Here is an 18,361-nt window from a genome sequence, read left to right as displayed (position 1 = left end):
GGAAGGGTGGCTGTCAGACTCCGTTATCGCTTTCAGATTAGTAAGAGTCCTATATTGTACATGGATTGTAAATAGGGCAGGTAATTTCCAGGAGTATAAAAACATTCTTAAGGCACCAGGCAAGAACTTAGCAGCTAGAATATCTAGAAAGTGTGAAGAAGTCAAACCAATGAGGCACATAGGTATGGAAACGTGTTGATGGTGATCAGTTAGAGATATAAGCCGGAGGGACACAGTAAAGACCTCTGTAATTCATTTCTTCTCCCCAGCGTGTGATGTGAGCAGTGCGCCCCTTTAAGCATTCAGGAGCTATTTGGTGAGTGAACCATTGGTAGGGTGATCCCAGAATGACCAAAGCAAGACCTGTGAGAATATAAAGTTAGGTCAGTCATAGGAAGTCTCATGGAATCCTCCCTGTGAGTTTGATAAAAAGCACTACACGACCCAGAAGTAAAGTCCCAGTACAAAATAAGGTGCAAACGAAAGGCATATGTTGATCAGTTAAATGACATGCGACACAGCATCTTCTGGCCTGAAAGCTCTCTTACACGGGATCCCCGGGCCTGTCTCTGCCTCCTTGCTATCACTGGAGAGAATGAGCATGATTATTTATCTTGATTTCTGAAAACACATTCTACAGCCAGGTGAGTGAAAGAGACTTGAGGTCTGTAGAATGATTTCAACTTTAGCAAATAGTTTTGAATTTCTGCCAAAGAGTGTGACTTTAAAACCTCTCATAGCTCAGTGATTATCCAAAAAGAATTTTGTATATGTGCAGTTTCCTGTTCGAGTACCCCAGAGTTAATAATGTTAATTTGATGGGCTGCTGTGAGGACCTCATGCAGAGAGAGATGTGTGTAGGTGTGCTGCTGCTGCTGCTGCTGTTATTATTATTATCAGCTAGGTTAGGGGTTGGAATTCTCCATGTACATCAGCTTTTGCCAGTGCAGTCACTTCGCTTTGCTGAAGGTGAGGTATGTTTCTCTGAGGCAAAGGTGGCACACTTCTCTAGGTACATTGGGCAATTAACACACAGTACTGGTATTTACTTAATTAGCTGTACCTATTAAGCAAATATTAATTAGACAAAGCCATGGGTTTTCAGTAAGAGATATCAGACTGGAGAGTTAGATGCAGAAGGTTGCTATTTTGCAGAGTGGCTATAGAGAGATTTTTCAGAGAAACTCCAGACTTCCTATTTTAGTGGGCTGCATGCTAGCGCTTAGGCAGATGGATTGTGAGCCTCTGGCGGTGAATCAGAGCTGGCAAACATGTTGGAGTCTGTCCAGAAGTGATTGTTTTCTTCCATTCAGTGGGAAAGGACAAAGCCAAAACTGAGAATGCTGGGAAAATGTAGAAGTCTCTATTTCTACAAAATAGCCTAAGTTTAATAAAGCCAAAAAAGAGTCATACATTTTTGAGTTTTCGCCTTTAAGCAAAAATTTAATAACCTTTGTTAATTAAAAAAAGAAAATATATTTGGTCATTTTTTCTTTATCGCTTCTGTATAGCTAACAGTGCGTGGATGTATACTATAACGCTAGAAAGCTAACGTAACATCTCACTTTAGGGAAGGAATAAAATAATCACCCCAGCCACATCTATTACTTTGATTCATAGCTCAAATATTTCTATTCTTGGAACATTACTGCAGCTTTGGTGCTAAGAAAATCGCTGGAGGATGAATGACTCTGCGTCTTTCATCCTTCGCAATTTTCGCAACATCTCGATTAGTCTGACTTTGCAATCGCGCCATCTAGTGTTCGTACGTCCTCAGTACCAGAGCTCAACTTCCTTGGAAGCAAAATACCCCATAAAGAAAGTAACAAGCAAGTTACCTTAAAAACAGTGCACTTGGGAGACAATGGCATGAATAGTCCATCATTGAAATACTAAAACAGATTTCTTGTTAAATATATATTTCTTATTTATCCTTATCATCTTATCTATTTCATAAATATTTTTATATACTCTCCATGGCCATACAAATTATACATATACTCCATATATTGAAATTATACTTATTTTATATTTTATTTTTATATTCTTCTCTGTACCTACCTATAGCTTTAACAAAATTGTCATTGACTTTGAAAGCAACACGAGCCAACCCAGTCATGGAGTGGGTTGGGTTAGAGTGGGCTGGATTTGAGTAGAATGAAAAGATGGAAATAGCTTGTTGTAGTATCTGATTGAACCGCATATCCTGCCCCAGGCTGTGGTTTTGTTATTACTGATGACTGTGCCTCCAGGGGTCAGGTGCTTTACTGCATAGCACAGAAACAAAGGAGGGCTTTGATGTACATGAAATGAAGTGTTTTTCCAGAAAGGAAAACAAACTTGTGTCTTCCTTGTCTTACCACTGAGACTATTTTAGACCTATCTTTTAAAAAAATTATTTTTGGAAAATATTTTTAGGAATTAATGAGCTTGGTCACAGTTTTCAAGATGTCCCAGAGACATGATTTTTATTTTCTTTGCTAGCCTTTAAGATGACTTCTAGTTTATCTATCAGTTTAGAGTTTTAAGAGAAAAAATTTATTTAATTATTACAAGAATAAAATTAATTAGGTAAGACCAGCCCTTTCAGATCACCTCTGTCATTTTAACATCTGCAAAATGGTTGACAATATGCCTGCTCTGACTGACTCTGACTGTAAAATGGAAAACCTCAGCCCCTGCCCTGTCTAATTCTGTGGCGGCTGAAGTCCCATGGTCCATGAGGATACCGCCTACCGCTCAGACCTCATCCAGTCCCTCTCAGAGGTCTGGTCTCCCTTAGCCTTTTGTCAGCTCCTCAAGGACAGGATGCTCCCTCCCACTTTGGGCTCTGTTTACCTGCTTTGCATTAATCAGGGACGCCGCCTTCTGCTCTTCTGCCCTCACTTAGTTAATTCTTACATACCCTTCAGATCTTGGCCCAAGCATCATTTCCTCAGGGAAGCCCTCCAACCCATAAATTAGTCCTCTCTTGTTATTAGCTAGCATCCAATACTTTTCCTTGTTACTGCTCACCACACTTTGTGATTATATACTTGTATTAGTATCTGCTGCCCCCACAAGATTATAAATGATGAGCAGGCTAGAATAATCCTTTTTTTTAACCCCTCGGTGCTCACCCACTGTGTTTTCTATAATGCTTGATACAGAGTACATGTGTGGGAAATAGCTGATGAAATCAATCTATGGGTCCAAAATGGAGAACTGAGATGTCCATTGTCTCAACCCATGTAGTTTTGTGAAGTCAACTCTGCTTCCTTGTCACCCTTGAGAATATTCGCTGAGGCAGGAAATCCCAGTGCCTATATTCCAGCTTGTCAAGGTACACCCCTCTGGGGACTTGTCACTTCCTGCAGCACACTCTGGGAGGGGTGTATGTTCTTACTACTTGCAGAATCCCTGGCCTTGTTCACTGCCACTCACCCTGCTTGGTGGGAATCCATCAACCTTTTTACTCCCTGCTCACCAGTCTCTCCTTCCCACGCTCCTGTTCCCTTCCTCCCAAATAAAAAACCAAAACAAGACCAAAAGTAGATAAATAAAAGACACGCCACCTCTTCCTGTGTTTACTGTCAGTCCTCTTGACGGATTATCAGGGAATGGGGAAATACAGGGAACAAAATATAAATTAATATTGCATTAAATTATCCTGCCACTCTTGTATTCAGCAGAGAATAAAAATAAATTTTGCACATTACACAAGGGCCATGTTAAGCTTTCATTGTTTATTTTTGTTGCACTTTCTCTTTCTAGAAAACTCTAAGGATTCCCAACTCTCTTAAAATGTTAGACATGCAATCATGCCGAGAATCAGTCACATTCAAAATGAGCTCTGCTTAAAAAGTTATAGCCTGTCATACTAAGCTTTAGGAATCTATAACCAGTCACCAATGTCTTCTCAAGAATGAGCGTGAAATTTTGAGAACTGAAGTTAGGGTTCAGAAATAATTAATTTTGGCATTGAATTCATACATACACACATATGTAAATTTGGTATTTTTGTAAACTGTATTGTATTTTATTTGAAGTTTGGTATATTCTCATTGTTTTCAAAAGTTACTACTCTCACTTAACGTCAAATACACACAAAAGAAAAATGCTTGAGCTTTCCAATATTTTCATACCATACTGAGGACTCCAAGTGTCCTTCTGTGTTCCTCTCTGTGGTAGCATCTTATTGGCATTACATAAGTGGGTGCTTCTTGAAAGCTGGATTGACTGATTCAATTGCCAACTGGCATAAAATTCTGACTCTTCGATGCATATTTGATGAAAAAACAAATAAAATGGCATAAGGTTTACTCCAAAGATTGTCTTCTCACTTCTGTCTCCACAGCAACACAGATGTACACACAGTGGCATCACTTCTTAAGCTGTATCTCCGAGAACTTCCAGAACCAGTTATTCCTTATGCAAAGTATGAAGATTTTTTGTCATGTGCCAAACTGCTCAGCAAAGAGGAGGAAGCAGTAAGTCGATGCATTTATTTCTAAAAAAGTTTTTTTTTGAGAGTTTTTTCAGTGCTCTTAGTCTTTAATTTGTAAACTTCCCTTTGTCTTATCGTTGGATTTTCTATTGTTTTCCGCTATTCTGTGTATTGGCATCACACAGATTTAGACTTTACATGCACAACTCGGGTCTCATTTTTAATTCCCTCTCTCATCACAAAGAAAAGTGTGGCTGAAGGAATAAAATAAGCACCCCTTGTCATTTTGCTCCCCTGAAAGGTTGACGGTGGCGATACATGAGGCCAAGCGTTCTATGAAAAAACTGGATGCCTTTTTTCATATTCCTTTTTGTGTGCCCCTTAAATCACTTCAAACAATGACTCTTAGGTAGTCCTACCTACTGCTTGTTTTTGTAAAAACAGCTTTATTGGGATGCAATTCACATGCTATAAAATCACCCATTTGAAGTGTACCATTCAGTGCTTTTTAGTATATTCTCAGAGTTGTGCAGTCATCACCAAAATCTAATTTTAGAATATTTACCACATTTTCATCCCCTCATAACAAACTGCGTATCTATTGCCCATGCCTCTCTTTCCCCAGCTCTTGGCAACTGCTAATCTACTTTCTGTCTCCATAGATTTGCCTGTTCTGGATAGTTCATATAAACGGAATCATTCAATATGTTTTCTTTTGTGACTGGCTTCTTTCACTGTTTTCAAAGTTCATCCACATTGTACCCCATATCAGTATTTTATTCCTTTTATTTCCAAATAATATTCTGTTATTTATCCATTTGTTAGTTGCAGGACATGTGTGTTGTTTCCACTGCTTGACTATGATTAATAATGCTATTTATATCCACTTACAAAGTTTCGTGTGAACATATGTTTTCATTTCTCTTGGGTTTATATTGAGGAGGAGGAATTGCTGGGCCATATGTAACTGTGTTTTCTAAAGAGGCTCCACCATTTAAAATTCCAATGTGTGCAGGTTCTAATTTCTCCACATTTTTGGCCAACATTTGTTATTTCTCTTTTTTATCGTAGCCATCCTAATGTGTGTAAAGTGGTGTATCATTGAGGTTTGAGTTTCATTTCCCTGATGGCTAACGATATTAAACATCTTTTCATGTACTTATTGGCTATTGGTGTATTTTCTTTGGAGAAACATCTATTCAGACCATTTTCCCATTTTTAATTGGACTGTTTGTCTTCTTCTTATTGATTTGTAAGAGTTCTTTGTGTAGTTTGGATACAAGGCCCTTATCGGATATATGATTTGCAAATATTTTCTGCCATTCTGTGGATTGCCTCTTTATTTTCTTGATGATGTCCTTTGAGGCAAAAAGGTTTTTAATTTTCATAAAGTCCAATTTGTCTATTTTTCATTTGCCACTTGTGCTTTTAGTGTCACACCTAAGAAGGTTTTATTTAACCCAGGGTCACAAAGATTTACTCATATTTTCTTCTAAGATTTTTATAACTTTAGCTCTTATGTTTAGGTCTCTGATCCATTTTGAGTTAATTTTTATTTATGGTGTGAGGAAAAGGTCCAACATTATTGTCTGGCATGTGGACATCCAGTTGTCTCAGTGCCATTTGTTGAAGAGACTCTTCTTTTCTCTTTTGGATCTTCTTGGCACTCTTGTCAAAATTGCTGCCTGTTTTTGTAAATGCAGTTTTATTCTGTTTGTTGTATAATATTGTCTGTGGCTGTTTTTGCAGTATAACAGAAGAGTTGAGTAGTTGAGACAGAAACTATATGTCCCAGAAAGCTTAAAATATTTACTATTTACAGGAAGAAGAACAGATCAGATTATATTATCCATTAGCTTTTCTGGGACCGTTTATATTTTAGAGGAAGTCCTACAATGAGAAGAAACAAAGTAGTTAATCCTTTTGTAAAATTTCCAGGAAGGTCAGGCTGCACCCCTCCATCCCACCTTCAATGATGTATCCTGAACGTGACCAGTCCTGAGAGACTTGTTTGTCAGTAGACGTATGTTTATCTATGTTTCAGGCATGCTAAAAATGAGAAGGACTGTCAGTACATCAAGGCTATTTTTCCCCCCAAATAACCTAATTATAAGTGAGGCCATCTTCCTTTTTCAGTCAATTGTGAACAAGTGTTAAAAATGTTAAAAGGGCTTCACTTAAATCTGTTTCTCCGCATAGTACTTGTGGAGATATTTGAAATGCTTTCACGTCCTTGAAAATATTTGTAAAATGCTTGCTGTGATGGTGGCAAGTTTTCAGGACAGGATCCTTCACTGACAATATGTGACACCAATTAAAAAACAATTATATGCTGATTTCCCATTTGCTTTAATTCCAAGACCAACCTTAGAAAGATAACAGTTATTCTCTTCTTTATACTCAGGGAGTTAAGGAATTAGCGAAGCAGGTGAAGAGTTTGCCAGCGGTCAATTACAACCTCCTCAAGTATATTTGCAGGTAAGAATTGTCTTAAAGACGCAACTAAACAAAACAAGACTATTTAGCCTGTGAGTAACTTATGTTTGACGAGGAACGAAATCACTTCACTGCTCTGAACTCCAGTGTTGGCCTCTGTAAAACAGAGGTTTGACAAGGTGATCTCAAAGGCTTCTTTGAGCACTAAATTTGCATGATTTTGTAATTTGTTATTTCTGAAGTCTCTCTTGCTTTTACATGTTAAAGATATGTTGCTTTGAATTTCCATCAAAATTGTTTGTACATGTTCCATGTACCGTTGTTTGAGAGAAGAAGCGTGTATATTGGCATGGGGAAGTTCTGCATGGGAGTCCAGACTGCCGCTGACTACTCGTGTATCTTTATGCAATTGTCTGTTCTCTCTCAGTCTCAGAGTCCTAATAAGTGAAATGGTAGGAAAAACACACATTTCACACAGTTGTTTTAAAATTAAATTATATTTTTTAATGATTAATATATATGTAAGCGTTCAATAAATGTTATCTTCTTTCCATTCCTGTCCCACTTCACACTCATTGAAAAGACATTTGTAATTCAATTCTGTCAGAACGATAATTGTGCCTGGTAAAGCTCTCTCTCAGTGACCACGTTTAACTACAGTCCTGGGACAGGGTGTGCCACGTATGTGCCCCTATTTGAGAAACCAAATATGTAAAATTGAAATATATTACATTTAAATAAAGAGATTAGTGATGGATACTACTGCAAGGTATTTTAAATGATAGCTTCCCAGTCCATTTTAAAAGAAAATTCAAATTTTCAGTTCAGTCCAATGCATCATTTGTGTATGGTTTTTGCGTCATGATTGGATGTGTTCAGCAGACTAGGCACTGTGGAGTTTCAGACTATTGTGAGACCCTGTGGAGTTCACTGTCAACTGCTACTGAGCAGGAATTCCAAAATCTCCTACCATAACTTTTTCTGGTGATGGTTATGTTTAGGAAGCAGACAAGACCTTAGATTTCAGAATGTGAAAAAGCAAGAAGTCTTTTCATGGAAAGCATACGCTTATTAACGTGTAAGGCAAGATTGTGAACTAATGCAAGCTATTGTAGTGGACGATAAAAAGGTTACATTATCTTTAAGTAAGGGAAAAGGGCTTCTTTGAGAACCATATTGCAAATCTTTATCTCCATAATAGAAAAACTTAACTTCTCTTGAAACATTTAAGCAGACTTTTAATTTCAACTACTTCAGATAAGAAATGGTAGTTTGACTTTTTGACCTTCAGTTTTGCTACAGTTTAGTCTGTATAACAGTAGTGAATATGTGGACATAGACACCTTTTCTTAGCATCCTGGTGTAGTGGTTAGAGCCCAGACTCTAGAGTCAGTCACCTGGGTTCGCATCTCAGCTCTGCCACTTACTACTCTGCATCCTTGCAGAAGATACTTAACCTCTCGGATGCCTCATGTGTCTCATCTGTGAAATAGAGATAACAATAGTATTTACCTCACAGAGATGCTTTGAAAAATTAATGTTAGTACAATGACTGACACATAATAAAATAGATTCTAAGTAACACATAAAATAAGTTCTTTTTTATTCTTTATCGCTTCTTCTTTGTCTCATCAGTACCGTTAGTAAGCCATGAAATGATAGAAGCTCTTGTAGAAATGAAGAGGGAGTAAGGAGTGCAAACAGCCTGAAATTACAGAAACAGTCCCCCTACTAAAATCGTTTGGGGGAAAGCCAATTTTATGCCTCTTATTCTTCAGTATCTAATAAATTGAAACAATTTGTGCTTACAGTTTTTCATATCAGTAGAACTGAGATTTTAACCTAAGCCATATTTGATCTCATTTTTAAATAGACTATAAACTTAAAGTTCACAAATTACTCCACACAAAAAGGATTGATTCCTCCTCTCTGAAATAAGGGATTGTACCAGATCATCCTATTTATAGTTCTCAAGTTGAATATGTGTCTAAATTTAATATTTTATTTAGGGGTTGGAAGGAAATCCATATTCTTCAATCTCAAGTCCATATAAGGTTTATCTAAATACACTTACTCCTGTGGCTGACAGAGGAAACCAAGCCAAGCCAGGCCAGAGGTGATATTTGATAGGACCTCTCATCATTAATGAATAATTTATATTTCATAGAATAATATATGTAATAATAATGTAATTAATATAAATAACCATTTAACAATTTATAATTAATAAAATTAATGATTTGCAATATATTTTCTCCATGTTTGACTGAGCAATGTTTGAATTTCTAAATAATTTTGTCTTCATAATCATCTTTGAACATACTCCAGTTCATAAATTTCCCAGTAACCTATTTTCTTCCACTGACAAATTTGATCCCATTGTGTTTTGTTTGGGTTCTTACATCCAACAGGTTCTTGGATGAAGTACAATCCTATTCGGGAGTTAACAAAATGAGTGTGCAGAACCTGGCCACTGTCTTTGGCCCTAATATTCTGCGCCCCAAAGTGGAAGATCCTTTGACCATCATGGAGGGTAAGTAAATGATTATGTTACATCCTCATCAAGACAACAGTGACCTGTCTCTTGGCTAGCCTGACCTGTTCTTGGAGCAAACTAGGGAAGTAAGTGAATCCATGGGGACTCCACTTATTGAGTCAAGCACTTCAAATGCAAAATAGATTTCTTTGGATGTCAGGCAATTTTTTGAGTTTATTAAGCATAATAATCTACTGAATGATTTCTCAGAATCCTTATAAAAATAAATCTAACTTCCACAAATCGTCCGTGAAGTATCATGCAAGAAGTGGAAAACTCTAATTCATTTTTTGAGGCTAATGCAATTTTCAGAAAATTCAAAAGCTACTACTTTAATATATTTTTATTAATTTGGCTTTATTTGATTGATTTCAAGAGGTAGACAAATCTGATCCTCTATAAGATAATACTGCATATTTACCTGTGGGTTGAAAGACGAGGGAATTCTTGTTTTCTAAATTACAAAATACTTCAAATTCTTTTCCGTGATGAATTGCTACTTCTGTTTATTTCCAGCAGGCTCGTTGCCTGAGCACTTTTCTTACCTGTGGTTGTTAGCACCATTGTTTTTTGCAAATTGGCCTAATTGAACATTTAAGAATTTAATAGGAAAGAGGGAAGGAGAAAAAATAATTATTTTTGGTTTCACTCTGAGTTTATTTAGTTTAGAACAAAATATCCCCTGACACTGTTCCTTCCTTGAAAATTCTGTGATTTTCATTCCTCTATATCTTATGATAAGAGCGAGAGAAAAGAGAGAGAGAAAGAAAGAAAGAAAAAGCTTTTAAGTATTTGCCTAAATCAACTCAGCTTAACTTCCTTTGTCAAATATATAATTGAACATCAGATTTTTGGCAGTAAGATAGTTGGGCCAGAGAACTTTAATTTCTGTCTGAAGAGTTTAGCAGACATTAGGAAATATAAAATTTGAAGGTACAAGAAGCTTAAAGATATTTAGTCTATTTTCTAAAAACTTTTTACTATAAAATAAAATACATACAGAAAACCACCAACACTAACCACACATGTACATGCACACACACACATCTTAATGAATATCTGTTAGACAAACACTCTAGAAATTACCATCCAGGTCAAGAAATACACCTTTTCTAGGCATGCTGAAGACCCCGCTGTCTAAAGCTACTTCTCCTCGCTTACGGCACCCTTCATCTAACTACCCAGACATTTATATCAATCACTTCCTTGCATTTCTTTCTAATTTTATCAACCAAGTGGACTTCTCTACACATTTTATTTAATCTTTACTACTTTTTTATTTGATATCTTTTTAAGTCTCTTTTAATATACAGGATCCTCTGCAGTTTATCTATTGAAAATTTAGGTTATTTGACCCGTAGAGTTTCCCGTAGTCTGGATTTTGTTGATTGCATATTCATGGTGCAGTTTCGTATTCCTCCGCCCTCTGTTTTCTGCAAATTAGGACCTGGATAAAATGCATGTTTGATATCCTTGGGAAGGCTATAGATTGTGTTGTATAACTTCCAATTATCTTTTTTTGTGATCTTAGTGCAATTCTTAAAACAATTAGTTCACTGGAAGTTGAAATGGTGATATTCTAAGTCTACAATTTTTTTCCATTTTATTTTATTATAGTAAAATACACATAACATACAGTTTACCATCTTAACCATTTGTAGGTGTGCAGTGGTATTAAGCATATTCATATTCTAGTGCTATCACCACCACCATCCATCTCCAGAACTCTTTCCATCTTGCAAAACTAAAACTCTGTACTCATTAAATAACAGCTCCCCCTGCCCCCACCTCCTGGCAACCTCATTCTTTCTGTCTCTATGAATTTGACTACTTTAGGTACCTCATATAAGAGGAATCATATGGTATTTATCTTTTTGTGACTGGATAATTTCACTTAGCACAAAGTCTTCAAGCTTCATCCATGTCGTAGCACTATAATTTTGAACCTAAGAATTGGAACACTTTTTATTTTTTTAAAAAATCTCCTTTGCTCATCTACTACTCAGTAACCCAGTGGTAACTTTTATAAATAAAAGGCAAGATAAATGCTACTTGAGTCTTTCCCTTTATTTGCCAATTTTTAAAATAATAAAATAGATTCGTAACATGCTCTAAAAGTGAGTAGTTGTTGGTGGTGTTGCTGTTCTTCTTCTCTCTGTCCTTCCTGTTATAAATATTACTAACGTTATTTTTTAAATAGCATTATAAACGCATGTATTTAAGTCTATTTGATGAGTCAATGCATTGTAATTATTGTTTCCCAGTGCTGGCCAATGGAAGCCTCTTCAAGCTGACTTCCGAGTCCTTTTGACATGACCTTAATAATTTGGAGCAACTTTCTTTTTAGTATGACAAAGTTTTCTGGGCTCATATTATATATTTCCTTTCCCAAACTTGGAATAAGTCAATTTCCATTTCCAAAAAGTTCTTTTAGTGGGAAATAATATTTCAAGACCAAAATCTAGCTACCAGTGATGCTCATTGCTACTGGCTTGGTCATTGTTTCTAAGCCTTTTAGTGGGCAGAGCTAGTAGATATAAATGCATACATACAGACATACTTATTTCATGCACAATACACACACATACACACTTACATTTTCAAGAAAAGTACCTCACAAGTTCACACTATACTTCCAATTCAGAATCATGACTGTATGGATTTTGTTTATTCTTTTCTCTATTATAATTGTATCTTTTTTCTTCCAAATGGGAATCTGGGTTCTCAAAGACATTGAAGATGACAGAATTAGAATCTCATAATTAATCATTTGCTCAATCTTTTGTCAAACTCATAATAGACTCGAAATAACAATATCAGTACTACCAACACCAGTATGATTACTGCAAACATTTAAAAGCTTTTTACATATGCTCTTCTAATTCTCCTTTCATGTTTTAATATTTGTACTATTTCTACATTGTCAGAGTGTGCACCCTTTATATACTATACTCTCTCCCTTTTAGTTCTCATATAGTCTTACCTCTCTAAGTAACTAGGCATTTAATGCTCACTGCTAGTTCTTATATTGTTGCCCCTCTAGTCTAGTGGTTCTCAAAATGTGGTCCATGGATACCTGGAGGCCCCTAAGATGCATTTAGGAGGTCCACGAGTTTGAACATATTTGCATAATAATACTAAGCTGTTTTTTGCCCTTTCATTGAGTTGACGCTTGCACTGATGGTACAAAAGCAATGATGAGTAAAACAACTGTCATCTTAGTATGAATCAAGGCAGTGGTGCCAAACTCCACTAGCATCATTATATGCTTCACTGCCGTGCATTGGCAATAGGGAAAAAAAATGCCAATTTTACTTAAGAGAGTCCTTGTTGAACAGTAAAAAATATTCACTGTATTAACTCTCCTCCCTTGAGAACTCATCTTTTTTAGGATGAGACCCTTCTTGAGAATTTCTTGTAGGGGGGGTCTTGTGGTGATGAGCTCCCTTAGCTTTTCTTTATCTGGGAAAGTTTTTATTTCTCCATCATATCTGAAGGATATTTTCACTGGACAGAGTATTTTTGGCTGAAAGTTTTTGTCTTTCAGAATTTTGAATATATCATTCCACTCTCTCCTAGCCTGTAAGGTTTCTGCTGAGAAATCCACTGAAAGCCTGTTAGGAGCTCCTTTGTAAGTTATTTTCTTCTGCCTTGCTGCCCTTAGTATTTTTTCTTTGTCATTAACTTTTGCCAGCTTTACTACTATATGCCTTGCAGTAGGTCTTTTTAAAGTGATGTAATTAGGAGATCTGCTGGCTTCGTTCACTTGTATTTCCAGCTCTTTCCCCAGGTTTGGGAAGTTCTCAGCTATTATTTCTTTGAACAAGCTTTCTCCTCCATTCTTCTTTTCTTCTCCTTCTGGAACACCTCTAATCCTTATGTTGCATTTCCTAATTGAGTTAGATATTTCTCTGAGAGTTTCATTTCTTTTTGGTCTTAGTTCTCTCTTCTCTAGCTGAAGCGTTTCTATATTACTGTCCTCTAAATTGCTAATTTGGTCCTCCATATTGTCAGCTCTGTTGTTTAGGGAATCCAGATTTTTTCTTTATCTCATCCATTGTGTTTTTCATCTCCAACAAACTGATTGGTTCTTCTTTATGGTTTCAATCTCTTTTGCAAAGAAGCTCCTGAATTCGTTGATTTGTCTTTCTGTGTTTTCTTGTAACTCGAGTTTTTTTATGATAGCTATTTTGAATTCTCTGTCATTTAGGTTATGAATTTCTATATCTTCAGGGTTAGTTTCTGGGTACTTGTCACTTTCCTTCTGGTCTGGAGATTTAATGTACTTTTTCATACTGCTTGACAGCATGGAGTTTTGCCTCTACATAGTTATTATCTGGTTGCAGCTTCCACCTGCCACCACTGGGTGGGGATCAGATGCTGTGTATTCTGAGCCCAGCATGATCTAGGGCTCCCAGCTCCAGCCGCCAACTTCTTTTCTCTCTGTACGACACTCTGACTGATGGCTGATCTGGAGTGCCGGGCAGGAGCAGGAATGCTTTCTTTCACCTGCACTTCTCTTAGCCTCTGCTTTTCTCTCTGTGCAGAGCTCTGGGTGATCACAAGGCTGGAGCGCTGGGCAGAGGAAGGGGCACCTTTTTACACCTGTGCATTTTTCCTGTCTGCCGCCTCTTTCTCTGTGCTGCACTCTAGGCAATCACATAGACCTGCACACTTTTCCCAGCCACTGCCTCTCTCTCCACATGGCTCTCTGAGTGATCAGAGGGCTGGAGTACCAAGCAGGATGGAGAGGGACACTCTTTTTCTTCTGCATGATCCCAGTGTTCTCCCTGTGCCCTCACCAACTGCTCTCCTGGGGTCCTAGTTTGATGGAGACATCCCCACAACAGCTCAGTCTCCTCTATGTGTGGGGCTTTCCCTCAGGCTGTGAGGGAACTTGGAGGGCAATGGTGTTCCCACAGAGGGCCGCCCCCTCCCCCTTTCCTCTCAGAGCCGTGTGCTGTCCAAAGTTGCTGGCTGCCATTGGGAAGAGAAAAGTACTGCTTACCAGCTTCCACTTACTCCAGAGGATTGGGCCCCACCACCTTCAGACATATGGCTGCATGGGTCTCTCAGACATCTTTTGTGTTGTGTGACTGTCCCCTGTTGGTGTATGAATGTGCTTTTGGTTGTACTTTAGAGGGGAGATTTCAAGGGGAGAGCTCACTCCATTATGATGCAGACATCACTCAAGAACTCATCTTTTTAATATTCTGGTGTGGAGAGATAAGATCTATGTATAAAACACTTCTTCCGTATATTGTTTTTAAAGTAATACAGCGATTTGCTCAAGAAAAAGCATTTGTGTGATTATTTGAGTTGAGAGCTGTACTAAATGCTTTTTCATAGAACTCCATTTTTACTTAAAAGAACGACTGACAAACTATGGTTTTTCAGACTTGAGCATTTAGCAGACATGTTCTCAAAAAAGAGCTAAGTTAACCTTTCACTTTAAGAAAAACAACTGGCAGAATTTGTTTTCATTGATAAAATTTGAATTTTCAAGTGAAAAATTTGTATCTAACACCTTGAGCTTGACAGCTTCCTAATATTTAACCATATTAACTAATATTTTATGGTGAGATTGTGTTGATATTAACAAATGTGTCTTTTATCCTGTAGAATTAAATGTGTCTACATTTGGAAGATCTGCATAACTCAGTGAATTTTCCAAATGACATGTTGTCATAAGCCATACATTTGTAAAAAGGATCCAGTAAACATTCAGGTTAACTTTTCTGACTTCAGAGCCCAATCTTCTGTTTTTTCACATAGTACTGAAAAATATGACAGCTTGCTTTCTAAGTTGTGCTGGCTTTGTTCCCATCCTTGGTTTTAATTGGACCCTCCCTTTCTTTCATCTCTGATGTCCTAGTTCTGCTCAATTTTGATTCTCCTCCCAACAGTTTCCCCTCCATGTGGAGCCCTGTCTGGAAGGAAGCCCTGGCTGGTCAGTATTGAGAGTTCAGATGGGCCAGATGACTATAGTTCCTTCGGATTTCACTATAGATCACCTCTGTCGGATTAGGCACACTCCCTCCCAGTTTCACCTGCTGTTCTTAAATTAGCCCTTTGCATTTTCCAGTGAATACTTTGGGTATTTTCTATTCTCAGGCCCATCAGAGCCCACTTTGCTTCCCCTTGCTTCCTCCCTCACAGACATTAACACCATGCAGGTCTTGTGGCAATGGGGATTTGTTTCCAACAACGTGAGTTTTGAGGCTTTGGAGAATACCTTGTCACCTAGTTTTGTTGTAAATGTTGTCCTGAGTTAGGAGTTTTGCTAGCTAGTTGCTCTGTTTTTATATGGAGATTTTAGGAGATTCAATACTGTGCTGCCACCATCTTCCTAGAAGTCAGTGTTTTTTAGGTTTTGTCTATTTGTTTGTTTTAATTCTTGTTGTTGCTGTTTTAGAAGAAATCCTTCAAAATTACATAGTTTCCCCCCTCACCTCCTGTCAATATTGTCAACAGAAGAAAGCAAAGGTGCTCTGGGAAGAAGCAGAATCCTGAAATCTGAGTTTCCTAGGGTGCTGAAGAACATCACTTCAATAGGAGTCCACTGCCTCTTTTTGTTCATAAGAAACCTGATACCCAGTGAGAAAAGTAATTTTCTCTAAACACGGTGAGAACATGTGCAAGGGATAGGTGTACAAGTAGACAAATAGGTTTTTGCAAGGAGGAGGGAAAAAATGGAGCAGCAAAAGAATCTCATCTGTTGTCTTCATTTGTTGAGGTCATGAAAGGTCTCAGTTCCGTGGGAGTTCAGTAGTTTCACTTAACCCAGAGTTGACCAGGCTCCTGGGGGAACTGCTTCACAGCAACCAAACTTTCAGGAGACCTCACAGATCATAGAAACCATATGCCACTCAGCTGCTCCTTGGCCCAGACTCAGCATGAGCCAGTATTTAAAGAAACAGCATTCTTGCAACCAAAAATAATTGAAAACAAATTAGATGTTTTATTGTGGTCTCTAGAGAAAACACCAAATCTGACTGCAATATTAATGTACAGAAAGTTATTTTAAAGTGCTGTACTATTCTCTGTCTCTTTCACTCAGTACGTATAAAATGCCCTCAGTTCTTTTTCCTTGCCTTCCTCTAGCCCCTCAAAACCTCCCAAATACATGCTAGTTATGTTCTTGTCTCCCTCAGTCTGTCCTTATTTTCTGGATGTACTCAATTTTTTTTTACTTTTGCAAGTAATTTTCTCCTCTTTCCTTACTCATTATCCTGATTTATATAAAATTGGACTTGCAGATGACATAGAAAAATAAGAATTACCCTAAAACAGTGATTCCCTCCTCAGACTGCATATTAGCATCACAAATGCAGATTTTTGAAAACCACGCCTCAGACCAGTTTTATGAGAATCTCTGACAATGGGACTCAAGCATCAAAATTTTTAAAGCTACCTGGATGATTCCAGTGTGAAGTCAAGTTAGAATGTGGCAGATATGTTGGGGGGAAGGAGGAGGTGGAGAAAAGTTTAAATATTTAAACTTTAGTATTGTTGTCCTTTCACAAATAAATCAAAATGATCATTTTTTTTTCTTTCTGCTTTTTCACCCCAAATCCCCCCAGTACATAGTTGTATATTTTGTATTGTGGGTCCTTCTAGTTGTGGCATGTTGGATGCCACCTCAGCGTGGCCTAATGAGTGGTGCCATATCCGTGCCCAGGATCCAAACCAGCGAAACCCTGGGCTGCCGCAGTGGAGCACGTGAACTCAACCACTCGAGCATGGGGCCGACCCCCAAAGTGATCATTTTTAATTTTAAAATGAAAAAATAAAAATACTGTTTTTGGTTAATTGAGATTCATTTTCTGAGGAATTAATTTATAATTTATTAATTTTATAAGGAATTAATCTTTTGTATGCAAGATTTACATAGAAAGAAACCAAGCTCATAGATACAGAGAACAGATTGGTATTTACCAGAGGTGGGAGGTGGAGGGTGGGCAAAATGAGCGAAGGGAGTCAAAAGGTACAAGTTCCAGTTATAAAATAAGTAAGCCTTAGAGATGTAATATACAGCATGGCGACTATCGTTAATAACAGTATATTGCATATGTGAAAGTTACTAAGAGAGTACGTCTTAAAAGTTCTCATCACAAGAAAAAATTTTCTGTAACCATGTGTGGCAATGTATATTAACTAGATTTGCTGTGATGATCCTTTCACAATATATACAATGGTTTATATACTAATATTGAACAATTAGAAATTGAAAGCAAAAATATCATTTTAGAACAATATTCACGAATGCAAAATATTTAGGGACAAATTTGTACAAGCAAACATGTACAAGACATATATCCTGAAAACTACCAAACATTTATGAAAAAAATTAAATAAGAACTTCATAAATGGGGAAATACAGCATGTTCACGAGGATTGGAAAACTCAGTATCAATAAGATATTAATTCTCCTAAAATTGACCTATAGTTTTAGGATAATTCCCATGAAAATATCCCAGGAAGATTTTTGTTTGCAGAAGTTGACAATCTGATTATGAACTATACATGGAAATAAAAATTATCTAGACTAGTCAAAATAATTTGAAATGGAAAAACAAAGTTGAAATATACTACCTGATTTTATGACTTAATATAAAACCACAAATAATCAAGATAGTGTGGTATCAATATAAAGACAGACATATAGACCAAAGGAATAGAACAGAGAGTACAGATATAGATCTACGCATATGTCATCATTTGGTTTTTGACAAATGAACCAACTTAATTCAATGAGAAAAGGACAGTCATTTCAACAAATGATGCTAGAAAAATTACATAGCCATTAAAAAAAAAAACCCTCAGTTCTTACCTCACATCACTCAAAAGGTTAATGTAAAATGGATAATAGACCTAAATGTAAGAGCTAAAAGTATAAAACTTATAAATAAGAACACATGGGAGAAAAATCTTTATGGTCTTGAGTTAGTCAAACTTACTAG

General features: G+C 37.1%; 1 protein-coding gene across 11 annotated transcripts in view; it reads left to right on the top strand.

Moving 5' to 3' along the window:
* The window catches only part of ARHGAP24 (Rho GTPase activating protein 24), a 719,869-nt gene that overhangs the window by 687,687 nt on the left and 13,821 nt on the right, over positions 1 to 18,361 (top strand). For all 11 annotated transcript variants that reach the window (XM_070263497.1, XM_070263500.1, XM_070263498.1 and 8 more), the window contains 3 exons: positions 4,337 to 4,469; positions 6,831 to 6,904; positions 9,274 to 9,395. In XM_070263497.1, coding sequence (XP_070119598.1) covers positions 4,337 to 4,469; positions 6,831 to 6,904; positions 9,274 to 9,395 — 329 coding nt within the window. The remainder of the gene's footprint in view (positions 1 to 4,336; positions 4,470 to 6,830; positions 6,905 to 9,273; positions 9,396 to 18,361) is intronic.

This window comes from Equus caballus, chromosome 3 (genome assembly GCF_041296265.1).
Source record: "Equus caballus isolate H_3958 breed thoroughbred chromosome 3, TB-T2T, whole genome shotgun sequence".
NCBI lineage: Eukaryota > Metazoa > Chordata > Mammalia > Perissodactyla > Equidae > Equus > Equus caballus.
This window is presented reverse-complemented; position numbering and strand designations above follow the sequence as displayed.